The sequence below is a fragment of the Schistocerca cancellata genome, chromosome 2 (genome assembly GCF_023864275.1).
Source record: "Schistocerca cancellata isolate TAMUIC-IGC-003103 chromosome 2, iqSchCanc2.1, whole genome shotgun sequence".
Classification (NCBI taxonomy): Eukaryota; Metazoa; Arthropoda; class Insecta; order Orthoptera; family Acrididae; genus Schistocerca; species Schistocerca cancellata.
Genome location: NC_064627.1, coordinates 395986212 through 396003127, shown reverse-complemented (window position 1 = coordinate 396003127; position 16916 = coordinate 395986212). Strand labels below are relative to the sequence as shown.

At 40.1% G+C, this 16916-nt stretch overlaps 1 protein-coding gene across 1 annotated transcript in view; it reads right to left on the bottom strand.

Annotated features, from left to right (window-relative positions):
• Positions 1 to 620: 620 nt before the first annotated feature.
• LOC126145962 (Krueppel-like factor 16) overlaps positions 621 to 16916 on the bottom strand; it is a 187725-nt gene continuing 171429 nt past the window's right edge. Inside the window, exon 5 of the mRNA XM_049915591.1 lies at positions 621 to 1241. Coding sequence (XP_049771548.1) covers positions 962 to 1241 — 280 coding nt within the window. The 3' untranslated portion in view covers positions 621 to 961. The remainder of the gene's footprint in view (positions 1242 to 16916) is intronic.

Here is a 16916-nt window from a genome sequence, read left to right as displayed (position 1 = left end):
CTTGGGCTTTTATATCAAAAGGATGGATTTAGTCTTTTTCTCCCTGAAATCTAACAATAACTTTCATCATACCAATTACAATCAAATAATAGTTTTGTAACATATGCATTTTATTTAGGCATATGCCAGTTCCAGTTGTTCTGTATTCGGTCAAGACAGTGCATCCATACACTATGTTTTAACTGCTTTAATCATGCATTGTTCTTTTTCAGATCCACCAAATAAGAGAAGTACTGATTGACTGTAACTGTACTAAAATTTTTACATGTTAAGGACTTAATGATTTAAGTAAACTACAGAAGACAGAATAAATAGTTACTGTAGAAACATTTGTAACAGGAAGATAGACTGCACTGTGAAGCAGGGGTTATACATGACGGCAGTTGTTCTGCTGGCTTCAGTAGTATCACATGTGGGCCATCATCGTCAGTTCCAGCTTTTTGTAAAATGCATACAGCATTATCATTGGTGAGATGCATGTTTTTTCAATCTTACAAGTAAACAAGACTGTTGTGGTATTTATTTTGTAGTCTGGATGTTTGTCATAATTTTAACACAGAAAAAATATCAAAAGACACATGCTTTGTCAAAGATTTATTTATTGACAGATTAAGGATGCATAATGTATTCAGAAACCAATTATCAAGAGATTGTGGAAATATGTTGCCTTCATTGACATTAACATTGTAAGTGCAGATTGTGATCACTGTTTCTTACTGCAACTACCCAATAATTGAAAATGCATTATTCTACATAACTCATGTCATTTCCAGACATTCTGTTGAAGAGTCACATGTGATGTATTGACACTCTGATGATTGATATAAATAATAATTCCTCAAAGAATATTCTTTTTTCTCTGCAATGGGTAATAATGCGTCACTGCTAAATCACTCAACTGAAGATAGCCATTTAGTACTGGATAAATGGCAATAGACAATGCAAAGCAGCAGTCATGCAGTTAGTAAGCAGCATTCCAGGAGGTCCCAGTGGTAGCAGCAGTGACTGTTTGGTGCTGTCCTGGTCTGCAGGTGTTGGTATTGTTGGCAGCGCGTTGCTTGCGGTGGACTCGTAGATGCTTGGCCAAGTGGTCGGAGCGTGTAAATGCCTTTGCACAGGCAGGGCAACGGTATGGCTTGACACCTGCATGTGATCGCCGGTGGCGTGCCAGCTCGTCTGAGCGTGAGAAGCGCCACCCACAACCTGGCCATGAGCATGCAAATGGCTTCTCACCTGTGTGCCTGCAACAACCAACACACAGCATTTAGTAGCCTTAAGTCTTACTAGATAGCATAAGTGACATACATATTAAGCGAATGTTGATGTCTTTTGGATAATCGTAACTGATATTGATACTGCTGGAGATGTATTCAACATTTATGCTTATTACTAGATCTTAATTATCAGTGAAATGATGCACAGCGTCAAACAATGGCAACTACACAGCTACTGCATGCTTTATTCTGTACAACTGAGGTTGTCAGAGACCAATAACAAAAAAGTAGTTGCCTGAAGTCTTTCAACTTTTATCCATTCAGTAACAGGAAGCCCAGTTGCTAAGACAACATGTGTGCATTGGCTTTTCTTTCACCAGGGGTGGCATCATGGTTTGAAACTGGAAAATGTGACGATAGATTCATAAGTATAGCAACTTACTGTGAAAAGATAACACTTTTTTATTTCACCATGCCAGTACTAGTAGTCATGAATCTTCTAATGCTACTGTTGTAAGTTTCAAGTAGCCACAGCATACAACAGTTAACATACAGCTAACTGAAGTGTTATATTACATGTAATGTAGAAGACAAAGAAAAACAAGTTTCATGAGTGATGGAATATTTTTGGGTTTCCAGTCAAAATGATGATTGAGTTGTGCAAACAATATTTTGACCTAGTCATCCTCTCACTTGCTTCTGCAAATGTTGGACTTATATGTGTTTACTGTATGGACCCCTATCAGACCAACATATTTTTTTGGTCTCTGTGAAAGCTGTGTGTTTTCATCTACATGTGTTGGTAATGTCCCCTACCCATAGTTAAGTTCCTATTGCTTGATATGCTCTTTCATTTATGTTCCTTTTCTGTGACCATACAATTATTTTGCAAAATTCAAATCCCTCATTATGTTCAAACTCTGATGCATGAGATGGCAGTTGAGATCCAAGTAAATTCAGTGCTGAATCCTAAATCTCGCTTAAACTGAAATCTCGAGCCTTGGTCCTATTATGATTTCTTCGTTCACATCTGATATAAGTTTCATTTCTGTTGATCTTTCACTATATGTACTGGTTCTAACAGTGAAATATTCTTTGAGACAATTTTGCATATGTGAAGACACTCTGTTGCTCATATAATGATTATTAGTCAATAATGTGGCATAGTACTGAATACTTTTCAAATATCTAGGAATCTGTAAGCTATCTTTTCATCAGCACATACAGTTTGCTCTAAGATCTTGCAAAAGATGGGTATCAGTAATATTGGTCTGTAATTCTGTGCATCCCAACTTTTACCCTTTTTGTTAATGGGAGTGACCTGTGGTCTTTTCCAGTCATGGAAGACTATTCACTGTAGAAGAGATTCCCTACAAATATGAGGTTAAAAATGGGTTATTCTGCATTGTATTCAATGTAAAACATAAATCAAATTCCATCAGTGCCTGGTGCCTTGTTCACTTTGCATAATCATAAACATTTGTCATTACCAGAGGTGCTTATATCAATATCTCTATTTTTTGTCTCTGTGTGGCAGACAAAACTGAATATGGTAATATCCTCATGCATAAATACATTTTTAATTTGTATTGTATTCACTTACGGACTTAACATATGACAGAGATTTTTTAGGATTCCCTGATAGATCTTTCACCAAGATTGGATTGTGGAAATAACTGTAGGCATCACATGTAGTCCTATTTATTGATGCAAGATTTGCTATTAAGTTTTCTATGTCCATTTCCCTGTAGCCTCATTTGTGGTGAGAGAATAGTTGTCCTTGTCTTTTCAGCATTCTTCAAATGGTACGATTAAATGAAGGTAGGTCTTTGCCAACTTTTATTACTTTACCTGGTTTATATTAATTTAGACCACAGTTTATAACGTCTTTTAACTTCAGCCATAGTTGTTCTGCATTTGTCAGATATGAATAAATTATTTCATTTTAAAGAACTTAGTTCTTATTATAGGAAACAGCAATCTATAATTATTATAAATAAACTGGAAGCAGTCTTGATCGCATAAATTTTTTAATGTGGTGACCAGTTTCGATCTTATTATAAGATCATCTTCAGACTATAGATGTCTGCTGGAGGCGGTGGTGCATGGCTTATCACGGAAGCTCAGCGTTTGCTATGCACATGCATCTTGGAAGGATATGCAGTTCTCAGCGACAGTTAACTATACACAATTCACTGAATCGGTTTAAATGAGATGACAGTGGCTGCTAAGACCAAGTTATTCTCCAGTGGTATGCTTCTCTTACATTCCAGCACAAGATCCATGGGTTGATGCATGGCACGACACATGACAGTTACCTTTCTAGTGCTGACTGCTGTAATGATCACTTCATCCAGCACACATAGTCTCCACACACTCAGATGCGCATCTTCCTCCTGTCCACAGTATCTCATCTAGTCTAGCATAATCTTCGAGCGACCACAATCTATAATTGCCTGAGAAGCTTTCAATAAGTCCCATCCGAGAATGACATCATGACTACACTCATGTAAGACAATGAATTCTAAGGGCTCTGTATGGCCACTTATACCCACACGAATGGTACATCTTCCTGCAGGTTTTACATATATCCCATTAACCACCTTCATCAGAGATGTTTTGTTGTCGACGAATACGGTTTTCTGCAACTGGTGACGGTACTTCTCCGAAATGACTGAATATGATGCTCCAGAGTCCACAAGAGCTTGGGCTGGTTGGCCATCCATGAGGATATTGACGTAGTTTTGTATCATTTTTGTGGCAATCGACGGTGGAGGATTTTTCTCTTCAGCGGCCTCACCTCCAAGGAAGGTCACACCTATTAGTTATTCAGGTTGTGGCGGCTAGGTGATCGGCTGGAGCTTCTAAACGACGATGGAGACCTTGATCGCTGTGTTGGGGAGTGTCCTCTCCCGTGGCTAGCTTGCGGCCATGGTGACCTACATCATACTGCACCCACATCTTCTTGTTCATCTTCATCGTCTTGGAGTTGCTGTCGGCTAAGATCGGTCTGCTGCCTTCTGGTGCGGGCATCATCAAATATCCGCTGCCTTTCTCGACAATAGTGCACCACATGTCCTGGTCGTCCACAGGGGAAACATATTGGTTGGTTATCCTGGGTCACCCAGACGTCAGTCTTCCTTGGTGCCCAAACAGGTTCCTCATGCGGCATTGTAGGAATGTAACTCTGCCTGGGTCTCGACTTTTTTACCGTTGTAAAGGGAAATGAAGAACGAGAGATTTGGTTCAATGTCTGTTCTACTTTCTCCCTTATGACCTCTTGAAGCGTCTCTGTTTTTTGCTTGCTGTGCAATCCAAGTGCCTTCTGAACTTCCTTTCTCACTATCTGACGAAGAACACTTGTGAAATCAGTTGCTTCCTCCATCACAGACATCGATACGACGTTTGGAAGCTGTACAAATTTCTTGCGTGTAATTCTTTTTTGATGCATTGTTTCGATATACTGGCACCAATTTATGAAGTCGTCTGCTGTCGAAACCTCCCTCAGCATTAGGGCTTGATACATGTCCTCAGCAACACCCTTCATGAGATCTGCAACCTTATCTTCCTCCTTCATTCTAGGATCCACTATTTTACACAGCTCCAACACGTCTTGAATGTAGGATGCTGTAGTTTCTCCTGGACGCTGTGCCCTTCACTTTAATTTATCTTCAGCCTTGCACTTCTGTCATTGCGTGTTGCCAAAATACTTGCGTAGTTCCACCTACAATACTTCCCGGATTGTGAACTTCTCCTCGTTCTTCTCAGCCAAACACACGGTGTCATCCCAGTTGTTAAATTTGTCTATAGGCTCATATACCTTCAGTCACTTGTTTGGATCTATGCCATCGTCACCAGAGAACACGGAAGGATGTCTCATGTGGTGGCACACAAATGCTGTCATCGTAAAGTCCTCTTCTTCTTCTATCTCTGATAGATTGTGATCTGTGGAATATGGCTCAAACTCGGGTTTCTCGCCACGTAAAAGGCGGCTCTGTCGTGGTCTGATAGGAGACACTGTGTCATCGATAATGTGCGCTATCACAAGTTCCAATACCCCGCGCCTCCACCAAATTAATGTCACGTAGAAGAAGGTGTAATTACATGAATTACGAACACTAACTTCACTTAACGAAGGTTTATTCAGCACTTACACATACAAGAGCACGGAGCGAGCTGCCTCCGACCAGAACACGTACAGTATATACAGGGTAGTCCATTGATAGTGACCGGGCCAAATACCTCACGAAATAAGCATCAAACGAAAAAACTACACAGAACGAAACTCGTCTAGCTTGAAAGGGGAAACCAGATGGCGCTATGATTGGCCCGCTAGATGGTGCTGCCATGGGTCAAACGGATATCAACTGCGTTTTTTTAAATGGGAACCCCCATTTTTTATTACATGTTCGTGTAGTACGTAAAGAAATATGAATGTTTTAGTTGGACCACTTTTTTTGCTTTGTGGTAGATGGCGCTGTAATAGTCACAAACGTGTAAGTACATGGTATCACGTAACATTCCGCCAGTGCCGACGGTATTTGCTTGATGATACATTACCCGTATTAAGATGGACTGTTTACCAATTGCGGAAAAGGTCGATATTGTGTTGATGTATGGCTATTGTGACCAAAATGCCCAACGGGCGTATGCTATGTATGCTGCTCGGTATCTTGGACGACATCATCCAAGTGTCCGGACTGTTCGCCGGATAGTTACGTTATTTAAGGAAACAGTAAGTGTTCAGCCACATGTGAAACGTCAACCACGACCTGTAACAATTGATGATGCCCAAGTAGGTGTTTTAGCTGCTGTCGCGGCTAATCCGCACATCAGTAGCAGACAAATTGCGCGAGAATCAGGAATCTCAAAATGGTGTTGAGAATGCTACATCAACATCGATTGCACCCGTACCATATTTCTATGCACCAGGAATTGCATGGCGACGACTTTGAACGTCGCGTACAGTTCTGCCTCTGGGCATAAGAGAAATTATGGGACGATGACAGATTTTTTGCACGCGATCTATTTAGCGACGAAGCGTCATTCACCAACAGCGGTAACGTAAACCGGCATAATATGCACTATTGGGCAACGGAAAATCCACGATGGCTGCGACAAGTGGACCTTCGGCGACCTTGGCGGGTTAATGTATGGTGTGGTATTATGAGAGAAAGGATAACTACCTCCCATTATATCGATGGCAATCTAAATGGTGCAATGTATGCTGATTTCCTACGTAATGTTCTACCGATGTTACTACAAGATGTTTCACTGCATGACAGAATGGCGATGTACTTCCAACATGATGGATGTCCGGCACATAGCTCGTGTGCGGTTGAAGTGGTATTGAACAGCATATTTCATGACAGGTGGATTGGTCGTCGAAGCACCATACCATGGCCCGCACGTTCACCGGATCTGACGTCCCCAGATTTCTTTCTGTGGGTAAAGTTGAAGGATATTTGCTATCGTTATCCACCGACAGCGCCTGACAACATGCGTCAGCGCATTGTAAATGCACGTGCGAACATTACGTAAGGCGAACTACTCGCTGCTGAGAGGAATGTCGTTACACGTATTGCCAAATGCAGTGAGGTTGACAGACATCATTTTGAGCATTTATTGCATTAATGTGGTATTTACAGGTATTCATGCTGTAATAGCATCCGTTCTCAGAAATGATACGTTCACATAGGTATATGTATCACATTGGAACAACCGAAATAAAATGTTCAAACATACCTACGTTCTGTATTTTAATTTAAAAAACCTACCTGTTACCAACTGTTCGTCTAAAATTGGGAGCCATATGTTTGTGAACATTACTGCGCCATCTATCACAAAGAAAACAAAGTAGTCCAACTAAAACATTCATATTTCTTTACGTACTACACGAATATGTAATAAAAATGGGGCTTCCTATAAAAAAAAAACGCAGTTGATATCCGTTTGAACTATGGCAGCGCCATCTAGCGGGCCAACCATAGTGCCATCTGGTTTCCCCCTTCAAGCTAGACAATTTTCGTTCTTTGTAGTTTTTTCGTTTGACGCTTATTTCGTGAGATATTTGGCCCGGTCATGATCAATGGACCACATTGTATATAGCGACAGAACATTCCAGTACAATGATTCTTGACAGTTGAGGATACTTCGAGAATGTACTTGAACCAAACATAGAAATTATAATTGTACAGTCCAGGTGAGTTTTGAACTCATGACCCTCCATGCAACAGTTTAGTATCATAACCACTGCACCATGGTGCTACTCAGCTTCTACCTCTAATATTCTGAAAACCAAATAAAGAGGAGTGGAATCCCGATGAGATACAGCAATCCCAACAATACCATTATTTCACACCTTGTAGTTTTCTTAAAGTTCCTTTCTCTGTAATATTGTACACATTCTTTCTTAGCTTAATTGTGTATTTTCGTGTACTTTACAATTTCATCAATCATTTCCAGGCTAAGTATTGTCCATAAAGCCTCTGTTTCGGGTGATCCCTATGGCAACACGTGTAGGCCCAGGCAATATTTTCGCTATATTCTTTCATTTTGTTTCCGAAGTCACATTAGGACATATTTTATTCCATTTATATGTTTTGTCCCTCCCAATAAAAATATCGCCAATGGGGAGTGGCTCTTCACGGTCATCATTTGAATCATGGACTTGATCAGAATCTGAATCGTGGTCACTTTGTGTGATAAATTCCTCTTCTTCCTCAGAGTCGTCATCGTTTTTGTTGTCTGGTAGACAGTTGAAATCTGGATCCTCGTTGAGTAACCAATCAAGCTCTTTGTCAGCTTCCTCTCGCTCTGTACAGTGATATACCCGTTTGTAACGTGTTATCTTTTGATTCGTCTAAAAAGGAACTAAATAAAAGTGAAGGAAAAATTACTTACAGACTGGGCGCATGGTGTACTTTGCACACTAAGATGACACACTCGCAGTTTATTTTAAATTACTGTAGCTCACGTGAACCCATGACAACCCAACTTCTCACTGTGCTAGCTGAAACAATAATGCATGAATATGTAGGGGCTCGCTATTGTAAAACAACAATGCAACTTTGCACGACAATGCTATTTGCGGTTGGCGCACTTTATACACAGGCACGCCCGCTCGAGCACAGGAAAACTGATTGCTAAACATCTAAAACACTAGCAATGGTGCAGCTGATTTATTATATTCAAGTAGTAAAGGAAGAACTGGCAGTTATTTATGGTACAAAAAAAAACATAGTGAAAGAACTGGAAGCGAGGTGTAGCAAAGCTAATGCAGTGAGCGCTCAGCTACGATCTACTCTCTTCTGCAAGAAGGAAGTCAGTACCAAGACTAAGTTATCTGTGCACCGTTCAATCTTTCGACCAACTTTGTCGTATGGGAGCGAAAGCTGGGTGGATTCAGGTTACCTTATCAACAAGGTTGAGGTTGCGGATATGAAAGTAGCTAGGATGATTGCAGGTACTAGTAGATGGGAACAATGGCAGGAGGGTGTCCACAATGAGGAAATCAAAGAAAAACTGGGAATGAACTCTATAGATGTAGCAGTCAGGGCGAACAGGCTTAGATGGTGGGGTCGTGTTACACGCATGGGAGAAGCAAGGTTACCCAAGAGACTCATGGATTCAGCAGTAGAGGGTAGGAGGAGTCGGGGCAGACCGAGGAGAAGGTACCTGGATTCGGTTAAGAATGATTTTGAAGTAATAGGTTTAACATCAGAAGAGGCACCAATGTTAGCACTGAATAGGGGATCATGGAGGAACTGTATAAGGGGGGCTATGCTCCAGACTGAACGCTGAAAGGCATAATCAGTCTTAAATGATGATGATGATGACAAATATCAATGTTTTCTTATACAGAACAAAATTCCACCTGGTCACATACCACAAGCCACTAATTTTGCTTTTACCTGAATGACCCATCCAGATAAAAAGCACAATAACTTCAGCAATGGTCTCTGTTATTGACAAAATTACCACTGTTAGACCTGATGCTGTCAAATTGCTATGTAGACCAATGCCCTTGTTCTGACATGTCATGTCTATTGACTAATTCTGCTCATGAGTTCAATAAGCAATGGGCACTTTATTTTTAGCTAGGTGAAAACATTAGGGACGTGCTGGATAAATAACCAGTGATGATCCAGGAGGTGACTACATAACAGAGCGGGACCTCATTACTCCATAAAGTAGTATGTTATTCACAGTTTTATTGGCTGGAGCATGTGCCAAAAGCTATGGAACTGGCACTATGGATTTAGTTTCATATGCACTATGGACTCAGTTTTCATGAGGAGGTAGTTCTGCTGGCCTTTAGAGTCTGAGCGACAGGCTGTGTTCCAACTACATTTCAGCCTCATATCCTCGAGCTATTACATGAAGCACACTGAGTGATAGACAGGCACTGAGAATGAAAGCATTGGCAATGAGTCAAGCATACTGGCTGAATCACTAATGGTACCGTTGAATATATGGCCCCGGCTCAGCAAACTTATGTGCAAAGCCATTCAGATTTGCCATGACGGTATTGTAACATCTGCTTCCAATCAGTCACAGAACCATGTGAACATTCACTTTGGAGACTCATTTAAAAAGTTTATATTGTTATTTGTGGTTAACACCCTCTCTAACTTCCCATTCATTATTCTCATCTACAACACCAGCAGCTACAATTCAGGTATTGGCTCTGAGCACTATGGGACTCAACTGCTGAGGTCATTAGTCCCCTAGAACTTAGAACTAGTTAAACCTAACTAACCTAAGGACATCACAAACATCCATGCCCGAGGCAGGATTCGAACCTGCGACCGTAGCGGTCTTGCGGTTCCAGACTGCAGCGCCTTTAACCGCACGGCCACTTCGGCCGGCACAATTCAGGTATTAACAACAACCTTCACTGTAGAGGAAATGCCACACATCAGAGTATATGCAATGGTCCATAGTTGCCATCAGCCAAGTTCCATAGCTTTCACCACAGGAAGGCAATAACACATTGCTTGCCACTCCTTCACATACTGTGATATGTTTCACAGCAGAGTGGTTGGCCAGAACTTCCAAGATGATCTCTGAGGAAACCATGACAAGCTTCCTTTTTTCATATAGATTCACCCAATATGTAGCCATCATGCAAGGGGTCATTGGTGATTATAGGAGACATAAAATGTTCAAAGTAGTGGCCAGACTTGAGTAACTCTTGTGACACTGTAGTTTGTTCCAGCTCTGTCAGCTAAATGATGTTACACCTCCGATATGACCACGTCAGCCACTCGAGTCTTCAGACTCTCACCGTTGCTAGCTGTGCTTTCCAGCCGGCCCAGATCCAGACTTCACACACTACCTGTCGAAGCTCCTGGGGAATTTGTGGAGATTAGCCACTGCCCCAATTATGAAAGTCCCATCTCTATTAGAAGTGTTTCTGATTATGCCAGCATTGGAAACAGAGTCATTAGTAGGTGGTGTTATATAATATCGGAATTTTAAAGTTTAAAGACATAGTTTAACCACTGAGTCAATGAACTGCTCTGCAAGTCAGCGAATATGTACGCCCAGAATAATGACAACGGCGTATCATTATCATCTATATTTTGTTCTATATAAGAACGCCTGCTCGTCTTTTCTTTCTCTTCTTTAATCGCGCGCCTTTCCGACTGCATCTTACGCTATCAGACTCTTATTTTCTTACGTTTTGTTCGAATGAACTAAACTTGTATTCCTGCTGGAAATTTATTTAATCACTCTATTATTATCGCCAATTGCGAGTACTAATATGACCTTATTATGAATGCTTTATTCTTTCGCTACAGATATGAGCTAAGATTATTGTAATTTCCAAGTATTTCGACGAAATACGGCTCAATTCTTTGTTATGTTCAAAACAGTAAGAATTATTCACAAAATGTTAGATTTCTGTACAAATTATTTACTTCGTTAAGTAATAATTGTTTAATTTAGCATTTTTGCTTTCCTTTCGTAGCACTAGTCCCAAATTTCCAATTTATAAATGTTATAGATATTTCTTTACTACATTTTTTACAGTGCCAACGCGATACTCACGAGATTAAACCAAATTATTCTGAATTTCTCGCGAGGCGAGAAGACAATTAGAAATTTCCCTGAGATTACAAAAACATAAATTAACCGTTTTTCAGCATGCTGCTTGCCTACTGACCTTCACTTCAAGCAATAACGGTAAAAGAGTAAAATAAATTAAGAAGGGAATGATAATATTGTGCGTTCAATAGTATTGTGCGCATTTTTTGATAAAAATAATTTTTATTATGAAGCCAAAAAAGGTGGTGTGTGTGTGTGTGTGTGAAATATCTAATTCATTTACTTTTAATTAAGGATAAGAAGTGATACCTCTAATTATTCCACGTACTAATAGTTGTGTGTGAATATTTAAGTATTAAAGGTAACTAGTCTCATTTAATTAATAGTAGAACAGAAAATCTAATTGGGATACATTAAGTTTGAAGAAATTTTGCTTACCAGTCATTCAATTACTGAACTATTGCCAATATATGTATATACTATACGCTTATGTTACATCCATCGTAATTTACACTAGCCGAAGCATAAATTTCCACAATTGCATAATAATATTCACCCATATTTATAAAATATACTATAGTCAAAAAGATTCAGTATATTTGACGCTCAAAACGAGTGGCCGCAACGTAAGAATAAGTGTGTATAAAAAAATTAAATTCCAATTCCTAATATAATATTTGTATTCCTATTTCTTATATCCATCCGATGTACTGTACCACGACGTAGAAAAAGGTCAACCAAACCCGTTTACGACAAACTGTACATCTCTACAGTAAAAACTCATTCAAATGAATTTTTTTGCTCTGTCAAGATCGTAACTTTCTTCTATAGCATTTTTTCCTTTGATTCTCTACAAAAAGTAAAATCGTCGTTAGTTGTAGTTCAGCTCAGTGATTTTGGAAGGATGTATTAAGAAAAATCCAATTTGGCAAAAATCGACGTAAGATTGTTTTGCGGGTGAAGAGAACATAAAATGGCCGATTTGGGCGCACAATGATAAAAGAGCATCGTCAGGAAAACTATTTATTGTGTTAACATTATTTATTGTAATTTATGTATGTGTGTTACTGTTAAATATTAACATTCGTGTGATGAATTTTTCCCAATTTTTCGAAATTTCATATTGTGGTCAAAGTCGGTAAAAAAGAGAATTTACCAATTGAAACTATGGCTTCACCATCAGATTTCGAAAATGAAGCGCTAAATCTAAATGATTCACTCATAGATATCACTGCAAATGATTAGAAAATCAAACCCCGGATTTGAACATGTCCACCGCGTATTCGGGTATTGCGCAAAATAACGAAATGGTCAATTTAATGGGACGACGGAAGACAGTACTGCGCTTGAACCGCTTAGTGCTTTCCTGAAAAAGCAGCCGGAAAAAGAGAGGGAAGCTTTACGCGATCGCGAAAAGAAACTGGAACAATTAGACAAAAATTAAAAAATGAAATAAAAACCGAATTAGCCAACATCAGGTCCGAGCTAATGAATATGAAGCAAGCGTATGCACCAATTTTGAGCCAAGTCAATAAACTGGACAGTGATATTGAAAACCTAAAAACTTCGCATTCCGCCATAAAGTCGGATGTGGAATCTCAAAATAAATAACCAAGAGATTTTGGATGAACAGCTAGAATCTCGCAAAAGGCAAATAAATATTGGAATATCCAATTGGATAACCACTACAGAGACGGAAGTTGATGCAAAAATTAATGTTGCCGTCGACAACGCTGTGCAGCGCGTGCGGGAAGAAATACGTTCTGCCGTGGGCGCTGATGACCTCGATGTTGAGCGCCCATAAGCCCCAACACACCGCCGTTCTGCCGTACAAGCGAATTCAGGCGCCTCGCACAATGCGCGAGGCGAAGAGAAAGAACCAAACGAACTAATGCGTATGTGGAGGCGGGAAATGAACGCTCGCGTCCGAAATTTGGAGAAAGCCGTATCGATGGACAGCAGAACGGAAATGAATTTTCCTATGAAACCGCCGAACGACGACAATGCACGAAAGACGACATTCGGGAATGAAATAATTTTCCAAACGCCCGACTTGTCGCCAGCAAAAGACAAACGTATAATGAATTCAGCGAAAGAGCAAAGTCTACTCAAGCATCGCCATTTTCAAACATTTGCCGAGGACAAGAAGTCCATTCATCCAATTGTACTTATACGCGCATTCAGGAATGTCTTACCCAGATACTGGTCTGAATATCAAAACATTCTGGTGACGCGGCACTATGGGCCAGCGAAACTAAACTATGCCAAACTATGTAATACGCTCGCTGAATTCAAGAAATCTTTCCTTGCAAAATATTGACCGACAGGACTCTAAGAACGTTTGCGCAAACCCTGGAACTGTACAATCCGAAAAAAGGGAGCTTGCGCAAGTATTCTGAACGATACTGGCCTGAGCCTATCTCACATAAAGAAGTACTACGCATATTAAAGACAAAATTACCGATCAACCTTAGGGAGAAGTTAATAAATGTACCAGATGAAGATTTTGAGCATTTCCTTTCGGTGATCGACTCCTTAGATCTAATCCAAGAAGACACGAAGTCCTACCAAGCATTCACGAATAACTGCAACAATTGTCACAGCGTTGATAACCCGAGTAGTAATGAACAGAGTAAACTTAATCAGCACAGAAAAGGTCAGTACAACAAAACAAATGTGCCTGGTTACAATAATAATCCAAACCATGCTTCGAATGACGCGAACATCGGTTACATAGCCAGTAAATGGAATTATGGCGACAGTAACTCGGGAGACGGTACGAATCATAAGCGCAAGTTCAGAGATGGAAATAATTACCATGATAAAAGTCACCGTGGAAATCAATGGAGCAACAACAACAATCCTCCGATTCAGTCAAACAAATGAACGGAACAAGAACCAATATCCGAATAGTAGTAACGGCAATCAATGGTCAAACCAGCAACCAATTTTGTGGTTCGGTAACCAGACGCCGAATATAATGCAAGCTGTGCCCGTCATTCCAAACACGAACAGTCAAAATCATATTGACAGTAGTCGTTCTACTGCGGCGCGAGTATGCGAAGTCGTAGAACAATCCGGCCAACAGCAACAATCAAACTAGAGCCGACCGTTCTGAACGGCCTCCCGAGCACAGTCGGATCCAGAAGTGGAGGCAACCCCACAATCAACCTGAAAGCACTACGTTACAACGACGGTGCCGACATTAGGGACGAATTATTAGAAGCAGCTAGTGTCTGTAAACATGACGACGAATACATGGTGCAAGCTGCAAGTATGGTCACTATTAATGGTGTTAGTGTGGAAGCAATCATTGAAACTGGTGCCACTTCAAGTGTCATAAATCAGACCTTGTTCGACCAAATTAATCACATAAAGAGATTACCCATATTGCCCGTGCAAAATTGCCGAGTTTCTGGCGCATTAGGCGCTGCCACACAGATAGTTAAGCAACAGGTACAGGCCGATCTCTATGTAGAAGAAGAGCAACTTACGTGCCACTTCTTACTAATTAAAAATTTATCGGTTCCTTGCATCCTGGGATGGGATTTTCTACGCTAATTCGGACTCCAAATGCACATAACAGATACTGTCGTAATGTTATAGTTAAATTGGTAGGCCCAAGAATACTCCACATTTCTAAGGATTTCGAGACGTCCGAATTTCTGCACTCGGAAGATAATAACGCAGCAGTACTTAACAATTCGACATCAATTGCAGCAAAAGTATCAGAGTCGACCTATCTGAACCAAACACAGAAGGTAGGACTCGCAAAACTCATTGAAAATTATATGCCAATATTTGCTAATAAACCTGGCATCATAAAGGATTTTGTGTACGAGGGTAATCCCAAAAGTAAGGTCTCCTATTTTTTTATAAGTACATAGACCTGTTTATCTCTACAATGGTTTACATCAGTTTACAACTTGAACATTTAGCTATTTTTCGACATAATTACCGTTTCTGTCGATGCATTTTTATAGACGCTGTGGCAGTTTTTGTGTGCCCATGTCATACCAGCTCGCCGCCATGCTGTTCAGAAAGTTATGAACCTCTTCTTTCACATCGCCGTCGGAGCTGAATCGCTTTCCGGCCAAACGTTCTTCTAACCTCGGGAACAGGTGATAGTCACTGGGCGCCAAGTCAGGACTATAGGGTGGGTGGGTGATTATGTTTCACTGAAACTGTTGCAGGAGAGCAACGGTTTGCCGAGCGATGTGTGGGCGAGCGTTGTCATGGAGAACGTGTACGCCCTTCCTCAACATTCCTCTTCTCCGGTTCTGAATTGCCCATTTGAGTTTTTTCAGAGTCTCGCAGTACCTGTCAGCGTTAATTGTGGTCAGCTCCGATGACGAGGTGAAAGAAGAGGTTCATAACTTTTTGAACAGCATGGCGGCGAGCTGGTATCACATGGGCATACAAAAACTGCCGCAGCGTCTACAAAAAAGCATCGACAGAAATGGTGATTATGTCGAAAAATAGCTAAATGTTCAATCTGTAAACTGATGTAAACCTTTGTAGAAATAAACATGTCTATGTACTTATAAAAAAATAGGAGACCTTACTTTTGGTATTACCTTCGTATGATTTGGAGGTTACCCCACACGAAACTTTTTGTAGGACAACATATGCTGTGCCGTGGAGTAAAAAGAAAGCTGTAAAGACGGAAATACGTAAGATGTTAGACTGGGGAATAATCGAATCATCGGACTCCCCATATTCTAGTCCCCTTTTTGCAATTGGGGGCGGGGGGGGGGGGGGGGCGGCAACGTAAGGTTAGTGCTACTTACCCACTTGAAGTAATGACCTTTATTTAAGGAGTACAAGTATTTGTATGTAAACAACCTTACCATGTATGTGACCTGTATATAGATTCCACGATGTATGTACAACAAATGTGAATCTTTTTCTTTCAGTATTTATCTGATAAGTTATTCCTTCTGAATTAGTTAAGTAGATAACTTCATTCAATAATCAAGGATAATTTTTTCAAACAGAACTTTTTCAAACGTTATTCATTGCTCCGATGGATATGAATAACTAGTCATGTCATAAATAAAGTTGGAAAAAGCATAAGGACTTTTTTTACGAAGTCAACGAGTCAACTCAAACTCTGAATCGCTTGATGAATAGTAAATTCCATTTTTCCAATTATTTATGAAATAATATCGATTTTTGTGCTAATGTGTTATTTGCAGTGTATTTATATAAAACCCTAAGATAGACAGTCTCTAGAGGACCAAAGGTGTTACCCTGCTTAAACCATTAGACTATACATCCTTCTGATGTGTACATGGTAGCCTCTTGGCTAAATTTCGTTGCAATTTTAAATTCGTGAGTAGGACGCAGAATCGCGAGATTTTTTCTACTTGGTCGAGCAACGAGTATCATTTGAATGAGAAAGGAAGTTATGCTTTCTTTCCTGTGACTGTGTAAATGGTTACGAGTAACTCAATTTTGAGTCGCTTATACTTCTAATTTCATTGTAATTCTTTATGGACAGAAATGATGATCTTCTGGTCAGTGACCGTTACTGTGAAATTCAGTATATGGACCTCCAACGAGAGTATAAATAAATGTACACAGCAATGAACTTTCACAGAATTGTGTTTCAAAGAATGCTTAGATATTGCAACTATAAAACTTGTC